At 43.6% G+C, this 25,301-nt stretch overlaps 1 protein-coding gene across 17 annotated transcripts in view; it reads right to left on the bottom strand.

Moving 5' to 3' along the window:
- The window catches only part of RBMS3 (RNA binding motif single stranded interacting protein 3), a gene marked incomplete at its 3' end in the record, with an annotated part of 1,316,912 nt that overhangs the window by 225,210 nt on the left and 1,066,401 nt on the right, over window positions 1–25,301 (bottom strand). For all 17 annotated transcript variants that reach the window (XM_084751857.1, XM_084751867.1, XM_084751868.1 and 14 more), the window contains 2 exons: window positions 16,198–16,355; window positions 383–462 (listed from right to left, as the gene is read on the bottom strand). In XM_084751857.1, the coding sequence (XP_084607983.1) occupies window positions 383–462; window positions 16,198–16,355 (238 nt within the window). The remainder of the gene's footprint in view (window positions 1–382; window positions 463–16,197; window positions 16,356–25,301) is intronic.

Here is a 25,301-nt window from a genome sequence, read left to right as displayed (position 1 = left end):
TTCAAATCTCCAACATCCATGTAAAAGTTAGGCATAGCTCAGCAGTGGAGGATGGAAACAGGAGCATCCCTGGAGTTCACCAGCCAACAGGAAAGCCAAAATGGCAGCGCTTCAGGCTCAGTGAGAAAAGGTGTCACAATAGAATAAAGAAGATACTCGGTGTTCTCCTTCAGCCTTCTCATGTAACTGTGTTGGCATGTGTACTCACATGTACAGGTGCATACACCACACACACTACACAATATGCACAGATTGTAGAAAGAGAAGACTGCGGTTTCTACCACAGCACTCACTCCCTTTCCAGGGCCCAGACGCATGTAAACAATTTAATGATGGTCATAGGCCTCCCTGCTTTCTAGTGACTTCTAACGGCGCTTCTTACCTGGGATGCCTGGCGGTGTTTTCAGATACTTCCCGTTAAAATGCTGAATTACCACTTCACATTTCTCCGTAGACTCCATTCTGGAGAAGGGGGAAAAAAAGTATGGGGAGGTGAACGTGAGGTTATATACTTTGTCAAGTTGCTCTTATAAAAATAAGGAAGAAAGGGTAATAAGACAGAGATGGAGAAGTTTGGTCTGACATATGTACATGAAGTGTCATCTGTTTCCATAGCTGCCATGGGGGAGGATGATGGGACATTGTGGAGTTGTCACTGTTGCATGCGCCATCCTTCTAAGGGTGCCCACGTGGGTGTCACGGAGCTGACCTGAGACATGCCTTCCTTCCACACGAGGCCTCTCTGTGGCTGAAAGCAACCGATGGATGTTTGACCAAATGACTGAATTAGCAACCCCAAGAGGCAGATTATCTCACTGAGGGAGCTGAAGGTGTAGGACTGGCACCCAGTCACGGCAAAGGCCTGTGCTGTAACATCTCAGGCACAGAGGGAGGGCTTTGCACTTTATTGCAACAGCTTGCTGCCTGTGGCAGGGATCAGTGGAGCAGTTATCAGCACCGTGGCATTTTTACTGAAAAGCCACTGTGTGAAAGATCCCTAGAGAGAGCTATTCAGGACCTCTACTTATAGAGGGAACCTAAAAGCATGCAAACCTATAGTCTCTTCACTTTAGAAATTTGGCTATTCTTCTATTCTTTTTATTTTTAATAGTAGATGTCAATATTCATATAAATGAGGTTTTGTGTAAAGTTTCAGAATCACTTGTACAATCTAAGGAGAGATCACTTCCAGCCGTCTCAGCGTTACATTCATCTTGGAATAGGCCATGGCTCACCTACATCTTCAAGCATTAAGAGGAACAACTTGTATATGGTCTTCACTTTGTTGTTTCTAAAATTGTGTGTGTGTGTGTGTGTGTGTGTGTGTGTGTGTGTGTGCGCGCGTGCGTGCGTGCTGTGGGGCTGCCATCCAGCTTGTTTTTTGAGGCAGGGTCCCTTATAAGCAGCCTGGGCTGGAAAGAGTGCCAGAGAGCTCTGCCTGCCTCCACCTGCCCAGGTCCAGGACTGCAGGTGCTCACCAACAACCTGGCTTGTTACATGGAATCTGGGGATTGAACTCTGGTCCTGATGCTTGCAAGACAAGTGCCTTACTGATGGAACCACATCCCCAGCCAGCATCATAATGTGCAATTTTAATTAATGAAAACAATTAAAAAGCTGGAGGTATATAGGTGTCTGTGAACCACCCATGGGTAGGTGCTGGGACCTGAACTCGTGTCCTCTGGAACAGCAGTAAGTGTTCTTAACTACAGACCCATGTCTCCAGCTCAATAAATGAAAAAAAAAAAAAATATATATATATATATATATATATATATATATATATATATTCATTCATTATACTCAGTGACAAGAACTCTCAAATTATATCCTTCCTGTTACTATTTCTATACTATTTTTTAAAATAGGAAACTTCCTTTTCTAGGAAGAAAAGAATTCTAATTCTGTCTCCCTGTGTTCCCACACACGCTCCTCCCTGCTGCCTCTTTGAGGAAAGGCTTCCTCCTAGCAAAGACATGAATGAGAGAGGAAAGGGAGCCCTTAACTCTCACAGATGGTACATTACGGGGGATTTTATTCTAGGGGTTAAAGACAGAAGGCTCACGCCTTGAGTCCTCTGTTAAGCCTCACGCTGAGCTCACATAGATAACAGACAGCACAGACAAAATGCTGCTTGCAAAGCCCCAGAAATCAAATCCCTTTCTCTTTGTCCTAAAATGACATATAATTCTAAATAAAGACCAAACATAGACGAAGGCTACAATGTGCAATTGCTGATTTGAGGAACACAGAACAAGCTCAAAAGAAAACGGGCTGCTGTCCACTCTGTGCTCCTGGCCTATTTTTACTCTGGTTTGAATGTTTGAAGCTTTCCCTTTTGGGGTCTCCATGTGATCGTCTTTTCTTAACGCCATTTTACAGCCACGGCGAATGGGGGCTCTTTCTAGGAACAGAAAAGCCGCAGCCTGGATGGCTCGGTTTGAGTTCACTCAGATGTAGTTAAGGAGATGTGAAACACTAGGCACTCTTCTCAGAATCACTGCAGTGAAAGTCTGCCTTGTGTGCTGTCAGCACAGCGTTGAAGCACGCTACACTGTACCGCTCGGCAGTGGGAATTCCATTTGGATACACGGGGCCACATCTGAGCAAGGCCCTAGTAAAGATGATGGCTCAGGCCTCTAGGAGCTGCCGAAGGTGCCGGGGCAATGTTCTGGAAACAGAACAAAAGCGAAACCTGTAGGTGAGTACCCATATTAGCTACAACATGCTTATTTTCTTCTCACGTTTCACAATTAAGTGTGCTGCGAAACTGCCAGCTCAAGCTATTTGAAATCTGGCCCGTGCCTAGGTTGAAACTGACCCGAATGCTGTAAAGTACCTTTGAAAAGACAGCACCGGAAGCGGCTGCCTTTACAAGCCCTGTCCAGCCATCCGGGCTCACTACAGCACCTCCATTCTCCCAGGAGGTACCTGCAGAACAGCTCCAGGGTGGGGCCAACTGTTCACCTGATAATGCATGAACCAGGCTCTTATGAGCTCCTGGCACCGTGGTGTAAAGCTTCAGGGGTTTTGTTAGGTCTGCTGTTTAACTATAAACACACATTCAAAGGTCCTGTTTCTTTCTTGTCTCATGACTTGGCAACGGCTGGCTCCGGGTCATTTGAAACACACTAAAGAATTCTGTTGTTGCTGTTGTTGCAGCTGCCTCCTCTTCCTCCCCTCCCCCTCTTCCTCCTCCTCCTCCTCCTTCTTCCCCTCCTCCTTCTAAAGAGCTACTACTGCAGAGAGAAGCTAATTTTACAGCTCACGCGATTCCCGCAGTCAAACTACAACATGCTAGAACCTGATCCAGGGTTAGCAGAATGTTCTGGATCAGGCTTGACACACAGAGGAAGAAACGTCCCATGGAAAACTGTTCAGTTTAACCTTCTCACCTCAACAGAGTACTCCCTGCTCACAATCTGAAAGCTCTAAGCATTATAAGCCGCGGATTTAAAAACAAATCCACTGCGTCACGTGTTACGCTTAATTAGAGATTTCCGCTCTTGTGAAATGTTTGGGGTTTTGCAATCACGGGGACTGGATAAATTATTGGTAACTTGGAGAATCCAACTTTACGAGCCAAACATCCTCATTTCTGGTAAGATTTACGCAAAGCACTATGCTATCAGAAGAATTTAAATGACTAAAATGTGTGCTCTTTCTGACATTTCAAAATTAAATGATTTCAATTTGCTTGCTAACCCTTTGTGACATAGAGGACAATGGTGAGTCTCCGGGACAAGGAAAAAAAAATCACTTGTGGCATTTGCTTTTAGTGTGTATGCACACGCGCTCATGCACATGTGTGTGTGTGTGTGTGTGTGTGTGTGTGTGCACGCACGTGTACATGCCCTTGTGGAGGTTAGAGGACATCCTCAAGTGACATTCTTCAGGCACCATTTATCCTTTTTCTGAGAGACAAAATCTACACACCAAGTAGGCTAGGCTGGTTGGCAACTTGCTCTCTTCCGATCAGTTGCCCACCACTCTTAGGAGATGGCTGGCCTCTTTGCGACCTCCCTCTGCACACTCCACAGCAACATGGTGGCTAAGCATCACAGTCCCTTCCTCTTAGAAACGGGCTGCAGGTAATGCTTGGCACTGAAAGCTGTCTGGTTTTGCTATGTTGGGGATGGAGCATAGGACCTCGGGCATAATAAGCTTTACCGGTGAGCCGCATGCCCAGACCCACTGAGAATCACATTATTAAGTCTGTTTTCTTTAGGGATGCAGCCCTTCACAGAATACCCGTGCTCCAGTCAATAGCCCTACAGCCATGTGTGTACATGTAGATTTAAGTGGGCGCGATAGACTTATAGGCAGGTGAGACACGAAACTTGGAATTAAAAAGTGGAGGTTGCGTGGGAGAAACCGCAAGGGTGGAAATGGGATGGATTTGATCAAAACACATGACGTGCTTGTAGCAGATCTTCACACGATCATAATAGAAAGAGTAAATAAGAATATGTCACTCTACTAAAGACTTAGAAATTGTCTCAGATATGATTTTTCCCCATCGCATAGATAAAAACAGCAACATGTGAACAGCACAGGTACGTTCCCCGAAGACTGGTTAGCTAGTGACCTGGACTAGAAGCTGTTGTTCCTGTCTCCCTATTGGGATGTTTTAAAGGAGACATACTCCCATTGTCAGCCTTGCCATCTGTCCTGTTGCAGTGGTAAAATACCCTGACCAAAATAAAAAGCAATTTAGGAGACATGTAAGTTTGTTTTAGCTTACGATTCAGTGAGGCACTCAAGGAAGGAATATCAAACAGTGACGTCACATACGCAGTCAATCAGAGACAAACGGATGCACACATGCTCCCTTGCTCGCTTGTGCTCAGCTCAGTGTTCCCACTCCCTTACAGTTTAGGATCCTACCCTAGGGAATGGTGCTGCCCGTGATAGGCTGAGCTTTTCCAGAGCAGAAACCTTACTTAAAACGATCACTTCAGACATGGCAGAATCCCTCATTGAGATTCCTTCCCAGGTGAGCGTAGGCTGACCTTCCTTCCTTCGCACCACCTCTTCAGAGCTCTCCCATTGATTTACCTCATCTCACTCAGGCTTCCTTCTGTCTATCCTACATGGACTCCTAACTCGAGAGATGTTCTTGAATGGTCACACTGACATGCCTTGATGTTGTACAAGAAAGGCCCTTCACCTCAAGGGCATTGCTCTCAACCGTCCATTGGTGATGCAGGTTCTATCAAGGAGAGCACACCAGGCAACTTCAGGTGCAGAGACATTGTCTGGGACTCAGAATCAGGGACTATCCAAAAAGACCAAGAAAAGTCAGAGGCACTGCCAGCAACCTGAGCAGGCTGGAGAGGTCCAGCAACACTGTTGAACATGGTAGCCTGAACTTGATGCTAGGAGAGAAAGAATGTCGCCTGGAGTTCTTACTGACTAGATGCCAATGTCAGTTTCTTGTGTTTTATGCCTGTTTGTCTAAGACTCATCCCTGTGGTAATGATGAATGGTTGATAAAAACGGGAGAACCATCCTGAAGCTCATGAGCTATCTAACCCCAGTAGGAAAAGCAACAGGAACAAGCAAGAGACTTCTTTTACAAGGGGAAGGAGGAACCAGTTCCTGGAACATTGTCTTCTGATCGCCACACAAGCATGGCTCATAGCTGCCCTGCCCTAATAGTTAGTTTTTAAAAGAGAAGAAATCTGAGTGGTTCTTCCTTATTTTTTGCCTGTTTCAGGCCTGTGTCTGGGGCATCCCGCCTCTGTCTATCGGCCTGACTGGACTGTGGGGACAACCTGTTCCTTGTCCCTGTGGCCTGAAGGTATCAAGAGCTTCCTAGCTCCAGCCTCTCTTGGCATCTCACTATCACTGTGTCAGTGCTCCTAGCTCTGTCTACTATTCTGGAAGTTACCCTTCATCTTCGTCTCCTCGACCAAGGAATGATGTGTCACCTATGCCCATCATCTTGATCAATGAGAGAGAACTTTAAAAAAAAAAAAGCACAGAGGTTGTACAGTTCAAAAAGCAGGCAGGAAAAAAAATGTCTTCTCTTCTGACTTAGCACAGAAAGTATCCTTCTTGCTTGGATTACCTAAGAGACCGCAACGGTCTTCTCTCGGTGCATTCTAATCTGATTCTATCTCCAAGCCAAATTAATGTTTCCAGAAGATGTTCTGATTAAAGAAATAAGATAAAAAAAATTTAATGGACTGATCTCTTTTAAATAAGCCACCTGTGCATATACTCAAGAGAGACAGGCTATTATCTCAGTAACCAGTCTTTAAGGCAAATAGGTACTCTGGGCATTTTCAAGTTAGTGTCCTCTGCTGTGGAGTAGGAAAGAATAATCCATTCAGATGTGGTGAGCTGTTTCTAGGAGTGTTTGTCAATGTGCTTGCTACCGAGGAAGACTCAGGTAGGCCTAACTGCCCATGACTGCCTAGGTGACTGATGAGTCCTGGGCATGCGTAGAGCCAGTGCCAGGGAACTTGCCTACCATGCAACAAGGCCTGAGGAAAACACTAGAAGTCCTGTCATCATATGCAATAGAAAGCCAAGACTTTGAAGCTTAGGATTTTCGAAAAGACTTTAAATAAATTTCTTTGAGCTACAGTCACATTTTAGTCTTAAATGTAATTACGGCGTTTTCTTGCTTTGTGGCCTACTCACTGAGTATTCTGTTGCTCAGCCCTGCCAGATCTGCCCCAGCCTAGGCTCCTTGCTTCCTTTTCTTCTTAGCAAGATTACTTTTTCCTTCCCATCCCCTAAATATTTCTTCTTATCACTTACATTCTTAACTATTTATATATTCCGTATTCATAGAGTTGTCCCATCCTGACCTCCTCTGGTCCCATGCTCTGAATCACAGGCCTACATCTCATTTTGATTTTGTGATACCGTAGTAATTTGATATTATTTGATATCTTACTGCTTATCACAACCAATCATTTCCATAGACCAATAAAATATCAGCTCACCAAAGCCGACTTCCTTTGTTTATTTTCATCCTAATAACACAGCATCTGAAATAGTCACTAGCACTTAGGGAACCAAAGGCATTTTAATCAGATGAACTAAAATAGGAAATGAATAAATATATTTCATGTTTCAGGAAGAGGCCTGAAGTTTTCAAGTGTAGAAGAATCCAGATAAGACATGCAGAAGAGAAGTACAAACAGATGACTTCTAGCCCGTGCAGAAGTATGGTGGCCATCGAAAAGATACAGAGAATCAAGGGGCCAGACAAACTTATAGAAAGCTGGGGGTGGAGGAAACAAGCAAAATTAGAGTGCCTTGAATTTAAAATACAAGCAATAGGGGGTTATATTTCCAAGTGTGTCTTCTGTATTGATGAGCACCAACAACGGCCTGAAAACCCATGACCTCAAGGATATCTACCTACCTTCCTCATCCTCTGCTAATTCTTGTTTAGAGTAGGAAAGAGGTGAAGGGGCTAAACTGGTCCAACTTTCCCTGGGAATTTAGTTCAACAAAATCAGTTTCATGTGGATAAAGGATTTTTTAATAACTGCATTTGTATCCTACAAAGAACTATTTTTTTTAAAATAAAGACATGCCATTTTCTAATATGCCTATCAGCATGTTCTCCTTCCCCATCTTCTTAGAAAGATATAGGAAGAACAAGAGACTAGAATATTCCGATTAGCAAATTAAGTGATGTCATTTGATTTATTGTCTTTATGGTTGACTTTGGGGATCTTCTGCGAGGATGATGAACTGACTAGGATGGCATTGATTATGCAGCATTCAGGATGTTGCCAGGACGGAGCCTAATTACAATTTATCTTGGGCTATCTTTAGCTTTCTCAAGAGCCATTTCTGGCCTGGGTCTGTGTTTGACCTAACATCCTTACGACCTTGTGATGAGTTGAAGACTTTTGAAAGTGTTAATTTAGCAGACCACTTGCTTCCACCAACCAGAAGGCTACAAATATCTTCAGATAGTGGCTGAGGCCTGTAGCGAGCTTTTCTCTGTTTTCATGCAACCTACCTCCCTGAGCTTTCCCACCAATGTATTTGAAAACTGTCTTGGCTCATGACATTCTATATTCTGTTACAAAGAAAACTTCATGGAAGTTTCTACACAGGAACTCGATATTTGAGGCAGTCCAAACCTGTTTTCCCAGGCCATGGTCACTCATGTTTGACTCAAGCACAAACTATCTCTTAATAGCCTTTGAAAAGAGGGCTGCGTTTGGGGGTAGGTAGTTGATTGCTTGTACTGGGGCTCTGAATATATAGAGATGAAAACAGATGGTTCCACCTTCTCCAGCTATGATGCAGCTAGGAAGCAGGAAACAGCAGATGAAAAGGACAGGAGAGGTACACAGAGACGACAAAGCACATTTCCCAGTGGGTCACATCTGCCCATCTGCCCAGCAACTGGAAGAGGATTACAATTACGAGAAGAAACAGCCTTGCTTGTCTTGGTGTCAGCAAACCCAACTCTAACCTGTCTCTGCGCAGGCGCAGCTCAGTGGGGAGATTACTAATGGCTAAATTTACCCTTGAGAGGTTTTCCTTGGGCACATTTGATGTGCTGATTCCATGTGCCTGAGATACTAATGCCAAAAGTATTGCTAAAGGTGCAAGACAGGGTTGTTTGTTTGTGGTTGTTTGTTTTTAACACATCAATATAGTCAAGGTAGATAGAAATGAAACCTATCCCAAACAGAAACAAAACAGAGTTTGATTGACTTGACAGGCATTAAAAAAACAAAACAAACATTTGCCAGTGATGCAAACAGTGTCATTTGCTTGGTAATATTTTGCAAAAACATACTGTGTTCATGGCTAATTTTAGTGTAAACCTCTGTTCTCATTATATTTGAGGAGGTGGGTGAGGATACAGAACCAGAAGTGTCAGATAGACAATAAAGCAATAAAATGTTGATATTCTAAGTCATTATTAGAAAAAACATGAAAGTCTACAGCCAAAGCACCCTGAGTGCACCCAGTCTTGCTTGCTCTCAGGAGCTAACAGTCAAGCCACACAAATTGGTGGGTTTTATCCAATTGATGAAAAAAAATGGTAATGACTTATTTTTTTTTTAAATCTGTTCATTCCAGAGGAACGGGCAAAGCACGGCGCAACCCCATATGTTAGAAGTCACCGAGTGGAAGCCTCCAAGAGAACTGCATTGAGGTCACTGAAGAGGGTGGGGCCTCAAGCAAGCACAAAGGTCTCTGTGTGCAGACTTCTCTCACGCTCCCTAGCCCACCAGGGGACAGTAAATGCTTTCTTAAAGAGGGTCTGTGTTCCCACATGTTGGAGCACGGTAAATGCTCAACCCCATCCCCACCCCCACACCCTGCCTAGATCCCTTCTCCATCCTGAGTGAGGCTTCAGCCGTCTCTCACATTTTTCGTGATTTTCCTGGACAAACGGTCTCATGTTTCTGGGAAAGGGAAGCAGATAGCTTGGGCACACACTCATGTGCCTTCAGACTCGCTGATGTGTGTTGTGGGGTCTGATCCTCATCTTCACAGGCAAGGGATCCCGCCATACTCACTAGCTCCCTAAGAGCCCAGTGACAACATTCCTACCTTTCAGCTTGTAGAGGTTTATGACATAGCTTTACGATGCCCCCTGCAGCGTGGGGGATCCCACCACACTGGTTTAAGTTTCAAGAGAGTTTTTAAAACAGGGAAAACAACAGAAGAATAAAATGTCTGTGGTTTCAGACTCTACCCTGTGCCTCTGGACCACCGAAGAACTTTTTTTTTCTCTTTCTGTGCACCCTACTGGCATTCAAATGAAAGCTTTGAAGTTCACTGTTTTAAATATAAAATGAAGATAGTCCTTTTACTTTGAAGAGATGGTTATCAAAGAAGATTAATGTATAGCTTGCAAGTGAAATAATAATGGGAAGCAGGCTTCTTTTTAGTCAAAGGAATTTCAGATCTCTTGAACAACTTAGGATCATACCGAGTGGTGAGAAGTGACCAGGGTACTATTCCAAGTGGAGCATCATGCGGGTTTTATCCACTGAGATAGGCAAACCTTCTCAAGATAGACATTACAACTTACCAAATATGAATATGAGCTAGCTGCTCTCTCATGGGACACAGAACCTTTCTTTGACTTAGCCTGCAACACTGTAGGCTTCTAGAAGACCCTAGGCCTAGGTTGGGTTGAAACTCCTGTGGTTTTCTGTGACACTGCCCTGCTCCCTGGGTTAGAACTGGCTTGCTGTCGTGAGCAAATGCGGTCTTCTTGTATGTCGCTATGATCCAACTGAGCTAGCAAAAGACTGAAGTGCTTCACTTAGCCATCGGAAGTTACTCAAGAGTGACTGAAGAAATAATCCGGTTCATAAGGGGGCCGTGCCTAACACGGAAGCAGGGGGGCCTGAGATTGACTCGCAGAACCACGTTAGAAGCCAGGTGTGGTGGGATGTAGTCCTAGTGTCAGAGAGACTGGCAGATCTCTAGGGCTCCCTGGCTGGTCAGCCTAACCTCCATGCTAAGCTGATATCAATCAGTTACCCGTGTCAAAAAGAAGGTGGAAAGATGGACAGCATCTGAGCAATGACATCTGAGTTTGTCCTTTGGAGTGCACGTGAGTGTGAAGAAATATGCACACACACACACACACACACAGGCAGATAGACAGACAGACAGACAGACAGACAGAGAGACAGAGAGAGAGAGAGAGAGAGAGAGAGAGAGAGAGAGAGAGAGAGAGAGACAGACAGACAGACAGACAGACAGACAGACAGACAGACACAGAGACAGAGACAGAGAGAGAGACAGACAGACAGACAGAGACAGATACAGAGACAGAGAGAGTTGCTGAAGGTTTCCTATACATGAAATCTCATTCTAGACTCTGGAAACAGGTATAAAGAAAAACAGGGGAAAAAAGAAAGAAAAAAGAAAGAAAGAAAGAAAAACAGGGCCCCGTTCTCTGTCCAGCAGCTGTATGGCCTGGCCCACCTCTCTAACCTTGAACCGGGCATTCTGCAGGGACCTTCCCCACAGTCTGAGTGTTTGCAGACTGTGCTGGCTGGTGCCATGTCATCTTGACAGAAGCTAGAATCATCTGAGAGGAGAGAATCTCAATAGAAAAACTGCCTTCATGAGATCGGCTGTAGGCAAGCCTGTAGGACATTTTCTTAATTAGTGGTTGATGGGAGGAGGGCCCAGTGCATTGTGGGTAGTTCTGTCCCTGGGCTGGTGGTCTCAGGTTCTATAAGAAAGCAGGCTGAGCAAGCCATGAGGAGCAAGGCTGTAAGCAGTGCCTTCCACAGCCTCTGCATCAGCTCCTGCCTCCAAGTTTTTGCCCTGCTTGAGTCAATGCCTTGGTGTCCCACAACAGACTGCGATGTGAAAGCCGAAAAAGCCCTTTCTCCCTAACTTGCTTTAATTGTGATGTTTCATAGCCACAGAGAGCCTAACAAAGACACAGATTTTTTTCCAAATAATTCTGGGAATCGGTCTCACCACACCAGGGTGATGCCTCCCTAACATGGGAGGGCTGCAGACATGTGCCAGAACTTGTGAAGACAATTAACAGAGGGCTGTCTCGGCTTTCCATCAGCCTCTTGAGTCAGTGGGTCACCATGGGAGAACAGACACGTCCACCACACTCCCAGGGGACTCTGAAGCGGCATTTAATACTTTGAGCACAGCTGCCCAGGGCATCTGTATGCAACCCAGCACCTTCTCCTGCTTGCTGTGTACTAGCCCCAGGAGAATCAAGAACATGGTCCAACCATCTCTGTTTTGTGGTTCAGAAAGAGACTTCTCGAGGGCGAAAAGCGAATGGGAAAAGGAGGTGGGATTTTTTTTATTTTTTATTTACTTTTGTTTTTTAATATATCTTATTAATTTATTCATATTACATCTCAATTGTTATCCCATCCCTTGTATCCTCCCACTCCTCCCTCCCTCCCATTTTCCCCTTACTCCCCTCCCCTATGACTGTGACTGAGGGGGACCTCCTCCCCCTGTATATGCTCATAGGGTATCAAGTCTCTTCTTGGTAGCCTGCTATCCTTCCTCTGAGTGCCACCAGGCCCTTCTAACAGAATTCAAGAGATGGAGGAACGAATCTCAGGGGGTGGGATTTTTGATAGCAGCAACAGTGATGTAGCTCAGCAGTTAAAGGCACCTGTCATGGATCCGAACAAGCTGAGTACAATGTGTCAAACACACATGGCGGAGGGAGAAAACCAGCCCTCAGAAGTTGTCCCCTGACCTTTGCACATGGGCTATGGAATATGAACCCTCTTCTCCACACACAACAAATTAAGGGCAGTAACTTTATTTTTCTTAAGGGACTCTGCAAAATGTAATTTCTTGTCTTCTTTATAGAAGCAAGAGCCACCACTGTTATGGAAAACAGAACAAGTGCCACCATGTAAGGAAGCAGGAAGTGTGGTGGGTGAGCTAAAAGCATTGTCCTAGGCCATGACATTAAGTCAACCATGGGAGTTTCTGCTCCTCCCAAATTAAAACCCTAAAATTCACAGAGAACGGGAGACTTATTCTACATCTGTTTCCAAGGAGCTGACAAAGAGAGACAGACTTACATTTTCTGTTTTCTGATTTTTTTAAAGCATAATAAATCAGGATCTTCACTCAAACTTGTGTTTTTCTTTTAAATTCACTCACCTTCTAAAATCGGTAGAGGGCAATACTGAGAGAAGAAAGACCTGCCAAACATGCACTCATAATCACAGCACTCAGGAAGCTGAAATTACCCTGGGATACATAGGGAGTTCCTGTCTGGAAAATGAGGAACAAAACCAAACAAAGGAACTACCTGGTTTCAGAAGAAGAATTCAACTGATGATTCAAGGGCAGAGATCCAAGTTTTAAGAAAATTGCGCTAAGCTACTTAATAATGTCACAAAATGATAATCCTAAAGTTGACCTCCCACTCATCCATCCATCACCTGTCCACCCATCCATCTGTTCATCCACCCATCCCCACAAACCCATTATCCTCCATCCTTCCACCCACCCACTTGTCCACATACTCATCAACTCATCCAGTCACCTGCCCACCAGCCTCCTACACATCAATACATCCACCTTCCCATTCACCTACCCATCAATATATCCTCCTTCCTACCAATTTATCATCCATCATCCACCCACCCATCTATTCACCCACCCATCCATCCACCTATCCATCCATTTACCCATCCATCCATTCATCCCTCCACTCATCCACTCATCCATCCATCCATCCAACCATCCGTCTATCTATCTACCCCTTCTCTCCCATATAACAATCAAAAAAGAAAATAAAAGAAAAGAAAAAGAAAAAGAAAAAAGAAAGAAAGAAAGAAAGAAAGAAAAGAAAAGAAAACAAGCCAGCAACCCAATGAGAGAATACAGGAATAAATTAATGGATTGGGTACAACTATGATAAATTCTGTTTGAGGAAAAAAATTTTTATGGGCATATGAACACTTGCATATACTTTTTGTAGCAGTCTGGAGTTGGATGTCAAGGAAGAATTCTTCGAAGAAAAATGTACCAGTCAGTACCTAAGAGCTGAGTAGGCAGAAGGCAGCAGAACAGCTGTAGACAATGTTGTCAATCAAGTAAGATAGTCTTGCCCAGGTCACGAGACAGGAAGTACCATGGCTAGGAAGGTGGAACAAGCCAGGGATGACACTGGGGGTCGGGGGCGGAGTGGGAGTTGAGGAATAAAACCACTCAGGCAATGATAAAGGCTTCTTATGTGCCCAGATTTGAACTGGTAAGGCCTCCTGTGACTTCTATATTTAGAACATCGGGAATAATCAACTGCAAGTTCCCAGCATTCCATGGTTCCTTCAGAGACACATCTGCATGTTGTTCTTTCATAATTCCATCTGCCATGAGTGTAGTTTTGATCTGATGACGTAGATTGTTTAATTCCATCCTTTGTAGAACTCTGGGCTTCCTTCTCTTTAGGCAAACTCAAAACTTATAGCAAGGATTGAGATGAAAGATGAGCAAGTAGCCACAACTTCATGCCTGCAGCTATGCTGAAGTCCAACCTCAAGTTCTTGTGTAGACCTAACCCATAATACCTCAGAAGGGAACTGAATCTGGAGACAGGTAATTAGTCTCCAAGGTGCCCTAGTCCACCATGGCGGATGCCCTTAGAAGATCATCTCAGAGTGCTAAAACTATTGAGCTGAGCTATTCAGGGACTTTACAGGGCTATGAAACCCACAACTCACTATCTACCCATCCATCCAACAATGAACAAAGAAAACAAACATGTCAGCCAAGCATAGGGATGGAAGAGGACATGGAGAGTCTGTAGAAAAGCCAGAGCTATGAGAAAGGAGAAGCTGTCCATCCACAAACCACAGAGGAGACATGGTAAGAAAGCAACCAAAAGATACCTTGCTCACTGGCTTTCAGCATAAAGAATGAGAAAACACCTTTCTTTTACTGAAGCCAACCAGAATATGTTCTTCTGTGGTAGCATTCCTAGGAAACTAATATGTGGTGTATTGAGTACAAAAAAAAAAAAAAAAAAAAAAAAAAAAAAAAAGAATCAAACTCCAAACCACATCACACAATGCATCATAGAAAATATGTTCCCTTGATGTACTTAAAATGTACTTATTTCTCAGCAGGAATGTCAATAAAGGAGAGATTAATGTATTAGAGAGATTTTGGAGGGTAAGGAATGGGGTAAGAATCAAAAGAATTCAAAGAGATGTGTTCAACATGTAAAGCAAACTTCGCTGCTGCTCGAGGGAGCCTGTACTTTTCAGGCCTCTAGCTGTAGGCTGTCTACTGTCAGCACAGCCACGGCCACAGCCACAGGAGGCAGCACCTCCCCCACCACACCCACGGAAAGCAGTGGAGGTCATGCTTCCAAAGCCTGAGCACCTTATGCACACTGGATAGTCACAAGATTTCCTTCACTGTTTCTTCATATTATAATCACCAAGTGTGTGTCAGTCATACATCTCCTGGGCTACCATATGTAAAATATTCTATAACATAAAAATAACTTTCACGACAGGGTCCACATCCTCAAGAAAGTCAAGCCAGAGGCAAGGGCACATGTGGGTTTCACTGGTCACCTCCAGTTGAGCCACTGGTCTGCACTGCCCTGACTCTCACACGACCCCAGATCTCTTTCTGCTCATACTAAGTCAGGTGGAGCTACAGAGGCTGCCTTTATTATTCCAATTTCTTATCCAATTTCTTATCGTTAAAGTCACTAGCAGCTTCGTTCTTCTTTGACATCTCTTTGACTTTGTTTTCTTATGAAAGCTCAGCAGGCACAGCTGTCTAACTTTATTCCAGGCCGAGACCCTCTTTGTAAACATTCCCTTAAAGTTAAAATGAAAACAGCTCTTTCTTTTCTGGCAATGTATGTGTATGTATACACATACATACATACATACATACATACATACATACATACATATATATGTATGTATTTTTGTTCTGCCTAAAATATCAAAGCCATATAGCTGGTGCTTCCCAAGTGCAAACACTTGGTGACGTCCCCTTCTATTCCCATCCTCTCTGGAACATTCCCAAGAACTTCCACCCTCTGAATGCCCCCTCTCTTCTCTCTGCTCCTTACTGTCTCCTCTCTCTGCTGGAAACCAGGAGGACACTTTGCTCACTACACAGGTACATGCTTTGCCATTATCTTTTGCTGTTTTGAAATGTATCTCATGAAGATCAGGCTGGTCTTGGACTTGCTACACAGCCAGTGATGATCTTGAACTTTTGATCCTCCTGCCTCCACCTCTCCAGCACTGGAATTATAAGTATGTGCCACCATGTCTGCTTTAAATGGTACTTTCTTAAAGGCCTCATGCATGCTAGGCAAGCAGTCTTCCAAATGAGCTTCAGCCCCAAGCCCACTATATGGAGAGGGGTCTTTTGCTTTACAATGCTGGCTGTGATTGGCTCCTTCTGATTTGGTTGCTTTGTAAGCATAGACAGGACAATATTATTATAACTAGAGAACCATACTAATAGTCTGTGTACATGTTTTAGCTAGCACAATGTATTTACAATCTCATGGATCTTCCTTTGGCTTGAAGTAAAGTTACAGAAAGATGAAAGTTTAGATAAGCTACATGCATTTTATTTTGTTTTATTTTGCATATTCTATTGTTTCAGGCCCTAGATGCTACAGAGGAGTAGAATTAAAAAGACACAAAGAGGAAAGACAGATCCCACACAAGTTCCTTATAGAGAAAGAGTTACCTGGCGAAGCCAACGCCTCTGCTGACTCCGTTAGCATCTCTCAGGATTCTGGTGGATATCACGTGTCCAAAAGGCTTTAGCATATTCTCCAGCTCCTGCTCATCCATGGAGATGGGGAGGTTTGAGATGTACAGATTTGTAGGGTCTTGCTCTTGTTGCTAAGGGAAGAGAAAAGAAGCAAACGCAGTGAGGTCTGTTGACAAGCACTTTACTTAAATCGCAAACTACCGTCTTCTCCGTTCTCATAGGCCACTGCTTCCCAGGCTAGCTCCTTAGACAGGGTAGATATCTAAGGACCTGAAAGCCTTAGATAGCCCAGAGTTACTGTTCTAGTTAGGGGTACTGATGCTGTGAGGAAACTCCATGACCAAAGAAACTTGGGAGGAAAGGGTCTATTCCAGCTCACACTTCCTGGTAACAGTTCATTGTTGACTGAAATCAGGGCAGGAACCTGGAGGCAGGAGCTGACGCAGAGGGCATGGAGGGTGCTGCTTGCTGGCTTGTGTTCCATGGCCTGCTCAGCCTGCTTTCTAATAGAACCCAGGACCACCAGCCTAGGGACAGCACACCCACAATGGGCTGAGCCGTCCCCCATCAGTCACTAGTTAAGAAAATGTCCTACAGGTTTGCCTACAGCCCAGTCTAGTGGAGACATTTTTTCTCAACTGAAGCTGTTCCCTCTTCTACCATGACTCGAGCTTATGTCAGACTGACATACAACTATCTATCATGGTGCTTAGAACTCATGACTCTCCGGCTGCAACCTCCTGAGTACTCAGAGGACAGGTGTGCATCACCACCCCTGGCCACCGATTTCTTTTACTAATGGCCTTTCCTATGTACAACATTTCTAATAAAAAATAATTCCATTGATGAAAGCCAAGATCACTGTCTACCCTTCCTTGTAAAATACATGCAATCTCATATGGCAGTTGAGTTTAGGTAAACACATATAAAATCACACTTTATCCATGAGGCACCCACCAATGAAGTCCCAAACTCCAGATGGCACTGAACTCTGCAATTTCATTTTTTCCCCATCTTTTGTGAAGTGTTTGCATTATTTTTACAGATGGACATGTGACAGCAAAGCTCACATAGATTTGTCTGTCTTTATAACTTAATGGTAGGAGTCTCCTTGTTACTATACACATCTTGGCCATCCCATGAATACAGGTCGTTTTAGTAAGCTGTGAATGTTCACCTCCTCACTTGGAAGAAACAATTTGTGGCTTCTCTTGAAGTGTTCATCTTGCCAGCATCACTGTACTGGCACTTGGAGGTTACTGATAGGTAAAATAGGGTTCCTGAGCAAGCACTGCTTGGGTGCCACAGTAGAACTGATAACTGAAATTGCCCCCGGATGTCTGACAGGTGGGTAACTTATATCACATAGACACACTGCACAAAGAATTGATTTACAGCCACAGCAGGACAGAACAGGACAGTGTGAAAGTTCACTGTCCCCAGATGTCCAATAGGTGGGTAACTTATATCACATAGACACACTGCATGAGGGATTGATTTACAGCCACAGCAGGACAGAACAGGACAGTGTAAGGGTTCACTGTCCCCAGATGTCCAATAGGTGGGTAACTTATATCACATAGACACACTGCACAAAGGACTGATTTACAGCCACAGCAGGACAGGACAGTGTGAGAGTTCACCGTGCCTTCAGAATGATGACAACACACAATTAACATTGTGAACTTACTTTTGTAATCTTCTACTTACTGGTTTTGGATTGTGGTTTGCTATGGGTAATTAAAGCCCCTGAAGGCCAGCCAGTCATTGGCGGGTACTTCTCCTGTTCTTAGCGCCCCACCCTAGGTGCGTCACTCTAACGACTGATGCTGCATTTGTGAAGCCATTGCTCTAGCCACTTACCATGTATTTTTCACTCATTACTCCCATACAATATAATTCTCATTCTGTAGATGGCACACTCGATCCCTATCTTGTCCATATGACACAAATGACAGATGTGAAAGGCAGGGCATATTCCTAGCCCATCATCAAGGCCACAAAACTTAATGCTCTTTGATGCTGCCTTCCTCTAGGACAGTGGGTACCATGAAGTGGCCCAGAATTTCAGTATCAACATTACCCGAAGGCAAGTATGGAGTATTCACACTACAATCTCAGAACTTAGGAAGAAGACCAAGGGGAGTTAGAAGTTCAAGGCTAGCCTTGGCTATAAACTGATTCTGCTGAAGGCTGTCTGGGCATCGTGGGAGTCTCTCTCAAAATAAATAAATCAAAAACATTTTTTTAAATGTCACCTGAAACAGGCCAGAAGTACCAGTGCACAGGACCACCTTGAGATACTGAATTATGAAGTCCAGACACAGGCTTATTTTGACAAGCCCTCCAAATGATCTTAATTGCATCAATTTGAGAGTTGCCATCTCAGACCAAGCAGGAATACGTACATGCAACTGAACTCATTATGTCTAACATTTCATTGTGGTAACAATGCTTATGCAAGCTTTGTTTAATAGCATAGGAAAGAAAAAACACAACTGCTAGCATTATCTATATTTGTGAATATTTTATAATTCATATAGGAATTAATAAATAGGGACATAGTCCTATGTATGATGAAACAGTGGTATCCTCAGAAAAACATGGTCAGGATGCCATGAGGAATCATAAATCCCAAAATAAGCCAGCTATTTAATTGAACTATTATAATCTAGCCAAAGCAGAACCTTAGCTTCAAGAAGAAAGAAGAGATTAAGCTGGCAAAAGAAATCCAAAAATCTTCTGGAATAAGTAAATATATGGTTTTAAAACTAATGAGAGGCTATAAAAATGCAATTCCAAATATTTTAGGTCAAGAAATAATTTGGTAGCACTAATGTATGTTTGTTTTTGTCAGCTGGTGGACAAAGGCAGGTACGCCAGGTGCAAAAACAAAGCCTCTTCCTCAACCCAGAACTTGTTGTTCAGTATGGGTTTTGGTATATCCAAGAAGGAATATACAAAAGAAAAATATTTGGGGCACTGGAGAGATGGCTCAGCAGTTAAGAGCATTGACTGTTCTTCCAGAGGTCCTGAGTTCAATTCCCAGCAACCACATGGTGGCTCATAACCATCTATAATGTGATCTGGTGCCCTCTTATGGCAGCAGGCAGAGCACTGAATACATCATAATAAGTAAATAAATCTTTAAAAAAAAATTTTGATACAAAACTAAATTGCATTATTTTTAACAACTTTAGGCAGATAGTTCATAATATTTTTATTGATTCTTGAGATGAATAAGACTTTGTCATAGAGAGATGACTCAGTGGCTAAGATCACTTATTGCTCTTCTAGAGGACTTGGGGATCTGATTGGCTCTTATGGGCTTGCACATGTGTGGTACATGTACATACATGCAGGGAAAATGCTCATACACATAAAATTTAAAAATAAATAAAACTTCCAAAGAAAATCTACCACTTAGCTTGCTATTTAAACACAACTTACTTTTCTAACATTTTTATTACCAGGAAAATAGCAAGAATGAAGAAATTTATCTGAAAAGGGCCACAGCCCTAATATTTGGGAACAGTGTTTATGTGACAAATGTACAACTGATATCCTTGTTTCATTTCTTCTCCTGTCTGTGTCACATACGTGCACAGACATGTGCATATGCATGTGTGCACACACATACAATCAAGCACACATAAAATACACTGTCACCAATAAATGCCAAACATCATGATCATAATAAGAAAAGTGATATTATTTTTTCTTTAACTGATTGAAGGTCTCTCCCTCTGTCATTTTTTTCTCTCTGATGCTTAAGATACATAATAATGAGCCTTATGCACAGAAAACCTTCAACTTTTACAGCATTTACTACCCATCACTTAATTTTAATCTTCCCATCATAACTGTAAAGGTATTTTGGCAAATATCGTCACTCGTATTGGATAATGAGGAAAGAGCCATGAAAGAGTCATCACCCACCCAAGGACAATCTGATCATTAGTGACAGAGTTAGCATTAGACTTAAAGCTAGCTCAATGTTCCTCAGTCTTCCATCATTTGCATATAAGCTCTATCATCATCATCATCATCATCATTATTATTATTATTATTAATTTATTTATTTGCCTGCCATGTACTATTTATTTAAAAGGATTCCCTAAAACTAGCATGCTTTTGGGACTTACATGAACTCATTTTAAAGATACAACTCTCTCCTGTCATAAACAGAAAGCTACCCTCAGAACAGTGACCAGGTTAAGGAAGGAATTAAGGTATGTATTTACCCGTGAAAGGCCTTGACATGTGTAGTTGACTCTGATGCAAAAGGGGATTCTCAATTAGGAGAGGTGGGAGTCACATTAACATGTTTGTTTTAAACTGGGAAGAATCAGTTGTGGCAGAGAACGAAAAAGAAACAGCTTTGCTCTGATGCATTGGGGGAGGGACGAGTGTGAGCATGGAGCCTAAAGGGCACCTCCAGGAACCCCATCTATCTCTTTCTGCTTGGCCTGGATCTCACCAATTAGGCTAGACTGGCTAGCAAGAGAGGCCCAGATATACGCCTGTCTCCTCCCCACTGCTGGGATCAAAGCATCAGCTACAGAGTCTCCCATTTTTACATGGTGTGCTGATCTGAGTGAGAATGGGGTCCATAGGCTGATAGGTTTGTCTACTTGGTCCCCAGGTGATGGAACTGTCCTGGAGTGATTAGAAGTGGTGGCCTTGTTGGGGAAGGTAAGTCACTTGGGGGGCAGGCTTTAAAAGGTCAGCGCCACCCTCACTTATGGCTCTCTCTCTCTGTCTGATGGTAGTTGTCTCAAGACTTAAGCTCTCAGATGTTCTCCAGCACCATGCCTGCCTGCCTGCCTGCTGTCATGCACCCACCGTGTTGAGCATGGACTCTAACCCTATGAAACTGTAAGCACCAGAGAAATGCTTTCTCTTATAAGGTGCCTTGGCGATGGTATATTGTCACCACAAGAGAAGTAACTAAGACACACGGGTCCTGGGGATCGAACTCAGATCATCACACTTGCATGACAAGCATACCATCGCCCCTAGGAGCACTAGGAACAGCATCGTTGTCTATGAAAAATATACTGAAGAATACATGTTCAACCACTTAGGAGTCCCTGCACTTGCCAGAACTTACCTGTGGATGGGTCATAGCCCATGGCAGGAGCACAATATGGTTGGAGCTGACCCAATTCTCCGCACTCCTTTGCCCTTGGTGAGGTTCAATAACCCAAGACTCCACATCACTGTCCGAGATGCTGCTGGGATTTGTGTCACTTTCTGTAGGCTTTCTAATCCCAACTCAAACCCATGTCAGAACTCCTAAGTGCTGAGCATGCTGCAGCCACTCAACGAGGAACTTTGAACACCATGAGCATGGTCCACAGGGGACTGACTGCCTAGCAAGCTATTTTCTGAGTCTAAATTCAAACAGCAAGGCCAGCTCCTTAATTGGTATTCAGAGACAATACAGCATTTGATGGGGTCATTCCTTAATTTGTATTCACAGAGAGAATATGGCTTTGGGCAGTGATATTCATTAAATAATTCCATCTCTTGAAATACAGTGTTAGTCTTGAATATATTGGCTGACAATAGAATTTAAGTTCTTTGTAGAGTGAACTTTAAAACACTGCACACCCTATATTTCTACTTACAATTTTATTTACACATCAGATTTATCTTAAATAGTCATTTGGGGGAAGCTGATTGGTGTTATAAACCAAATGAGTTCTTTGAACTGTTTAACATGCCTTACATGTCCCAGGCTTGACTGGAACTCACTGTGTGGCTAAGGATGACCTTCCACACCTAGCTTGCTGCCTTGGGTCCTAAGGGCCAGCATCACAGACCCGTGTCTGCATTTGGTCTAAATGGTGCTGGGGATTGAAGACCTCAAGCAACTTGGCAAGTGCCCTACCAACTGAGGCACTTCCCTACCCTCTGGCTTAGTTCCTTAAGAAGTGGTATCTTCAGAAGGAAGACAAGGGGCAACTAATTCATCTGAGCTTGTCATCTGACACACAGGGAAAATGAAAAGCAAAGGGCTGGTGTTGGTTGCCTCAAGGCCATTCAACAGATTTGACATGAGCTAGAAATAAAATAGATAAGAGTCCAGTCCTTTTACACTTAGCCCAATGACCTTACCAACTTACAATGTTGAGTTTACTCTTAACACTCAATGACCAGAAAATGGTAGATCATGGCTCTATGGAATATTAGCAATACCCAAATCAGCATCTCTGGATTGTTTGACTGATTTTTGTTGAGTTATTGAGTTCTCAGACTTGGCTAGCATCCCTTATCCTGTCCCCACAGTGGCTGAATGGATATTGGGGAGAACATATGAGTTGGTAAAGTATACAGCTGCCCTCTAGATAATTGGCTGCTCCTCTATTCTGGTCAGTTTGTACACCTCTTCACCAAAACAGGGATTTCTTGGCCTATCACTTATTGTATTAATGTTGTTCATGAAAATTTTAAAGCAGTAATTTCTCCATTGGTAATGTGAATAGAAATGGGTCATTTTACCCAAGAATACATTTTCCCTGAAATGAGTTCTCCTCTTTTTCTTCTCCTCAAGGTTTTATGTATATAAACTGTCAAAATGGGATTAATTCATTTCATATTTGCTTCTTTGTAGTTAGTGGGGCATCAGAGTGCTGGCGCATTTAAAAAAGCAATGCGGTGCTGCCCACATCTAGGCCAAACTGCAAGAGAGGTAGATGGGCCTTAGCAGGCCTAGAGGCCACTGAGGAAGGACCATTCTCTCATAATCAGTACCTTGTAAAACTGGGAACAGAAGCTTCAGGGTTGTAATTACCAGTCCAGAGAATGCAATCTGAGTCATGTCTCTGGCCCTGGGTGGAGACAGAACATTCTGAACTCCCCAGAAGGTCATAAGATTATGATATAGCCAGAGGCTTTCTGGTGCAGAACAAAGAAATCCTGCTGCACAGAGGCCTCAAGAGTTCATCTGAAGTGGGCCTGTCAATCACTGGGCAGGAAAACAGCCAGCAGGAAACCCGCTCATTTTAGGGAGCTTAAGACATAGAGTAATGCATGGCTAATGCAAAGGTTAGCACCGCGGTCTGCCCTTGAGACTGTTCTCACCCACACGTGTCCCTTTAGCAGGGACAGTAAAGCAAATGAGCTCAGCATATGGATGAGGCATGCTCAGTGCAGCACTATCCAAAATAGCCTAGATTGCCAACACACTGAAATGTTTGGGATGGGTAGTGACGAAAGCAAGTGGGTTTCCCCACCATGGTATCAAAGTCAGTCATGCCAAGAACGGCAGTCTGTCATTGGAGACTATTATGTCAGGTGAAATAAGACGGCACAGAGGGACAAGCACCACACAATCTCACATCTATAGGGAATGTATAGTAGTTGATTCCACTGAAGCTGAGAGCAGAGGAGCCAGTGAGACGGCTCAGCGGGAAAGGATGCTAGTGCCAATCCTGACACCCCCAAGTTCAACCCCTGGGGCACACATGGTCAAAGGAGAGAACAGACTCCTCAAGGTGCCCTCAGACCCCCACCCCACATGAGCACTTTGTCATGGCTACATGTACACACACATTAAAGAATAATTTTTAAAGAAATATGAAGTTGAGCATAAAATGGGGGTTACAAGAGGCTGGGGAGAGGAGAAAGGATGGAGGGAAGAGGGAAGATGGATTTACAGGTTCCATAGTCAGTTACATAGGAGCAAGATGCTCTTCTGGCCTTCAGCCAGGGATGGCAACTATAGATAACTATGATGCACTGCACATTTAAAAAGACCTAGAAGAAAAAGGGCTTGACAGCCCTCATCACCAATGTAAATATTTGCAGGAAAATAAGACATTTAATGTGATCTTAGTGCTGTACGGCATATACATGAAGTAAATGAAATCAGCATACAGATGAGACTCCAGTAAGAATGACTTTCCCACAATAAAAGAATATGGTTCTCCAGAAAAAGGCAAGCCATGAATGGTTTTTTAACTGTTTCAGATTTAATGCGAGCACAGCATTGATGAATGGAGGTGAAGCCTGAGGTGCCATCCAAAGGTTTAATTCAGGAAAATACAGAGTAGACACGCAGCGAAATGGACCCATGGCAGCCTGAACCACCAGTCCTGGGTGGCTTTTGTTCTGCATTTTCCGGGCAGTCGTCAGTTGAGATGCATGTGACCGAGCAAGCCAGTCTCTGAGTCTATGTGGTGTTCACAGGCAGGCAGATGGTTGGGTTCCCTCCTGGACTCCTGGCACATGTCACATTTGACTATGGGTTCAGAATCAACAGCCCCAGCTCTGGAGGATGCCTTGCCCTGTGAGAACCTGACAGACTTACACTGTGCGCTACTCAGTCTTCTAATAGCCCCCTTATAATATACTTCCATCCCACAAGCACCCATGAATGGGTTTGTTCTGACAATACTGCTGGCCAAAAGTGAAACCAGTGAACAAAGCTACCGAAAGCAACCCAATACTGTGAAGAGAGTCCACTTTTTCTTGGGCTTTTTTCTCCCCACTCTGAAAGGGATCTAGGGTGACTATATCATCCAGCCATTTAGTACTCTGGAGTGGAAAGATGTCACCTGATTTATTAAGGATTATTTGATTCTCCTTCAAACAAGTACAGAGTTATAAATCTTGTGCTACTGTTGCCGTAAGTTATGGTGATATTCTTTTATTAATTCCATTAAGAAGAAGTAGGAGAAGAAGGATGGAAAGAGGAAAAGGACAAGAAAAGGAAGGAGAAGGAAGAGGAAAAGAAGAAGAAGAAGAAGAAGAAGAAGAAGAAGAAGAAGAAGAAGAAGAAGAAGAAGAAGAAGACGACAGTAGGTGGTGGTGATGGTGCATACCATTAAGCCCAGCACTTGGTAGGCAAAGGCAGGTGAATCTCTGAGTTTGAGGACAGCCTGGTCTCCACAGTGAGATCCAGGACAGCCAGGGCTACCTATACACAGAAACGCTGCCTTACAAAACAACATCAAACAAACAAAACTAATCTTCTACGTAGAATATGCTGGCACAGGGCTGAGGCGCAAGTTTATACTCAGTGTGCACAGGGACATGTGCTGCTGAGGTGCAGTTCTTCTCAGGGCAGT

The sequence above is a fragment of the Acomys minous genome (genome assembly GCF_964271855.1).
Source record: "Acomys minous genome assembly, chromosome: 13".
Lineage (NCBI taxonomy): Eukaryota > Metazoa > Chordata > Mammalia > Rodentia > Muridae > Acomys > Acomys minous.
Note: the sequence above shows the minus strand (reverse complement) of the source record. Positions and strands in the feature narration are given on the sequence as shown.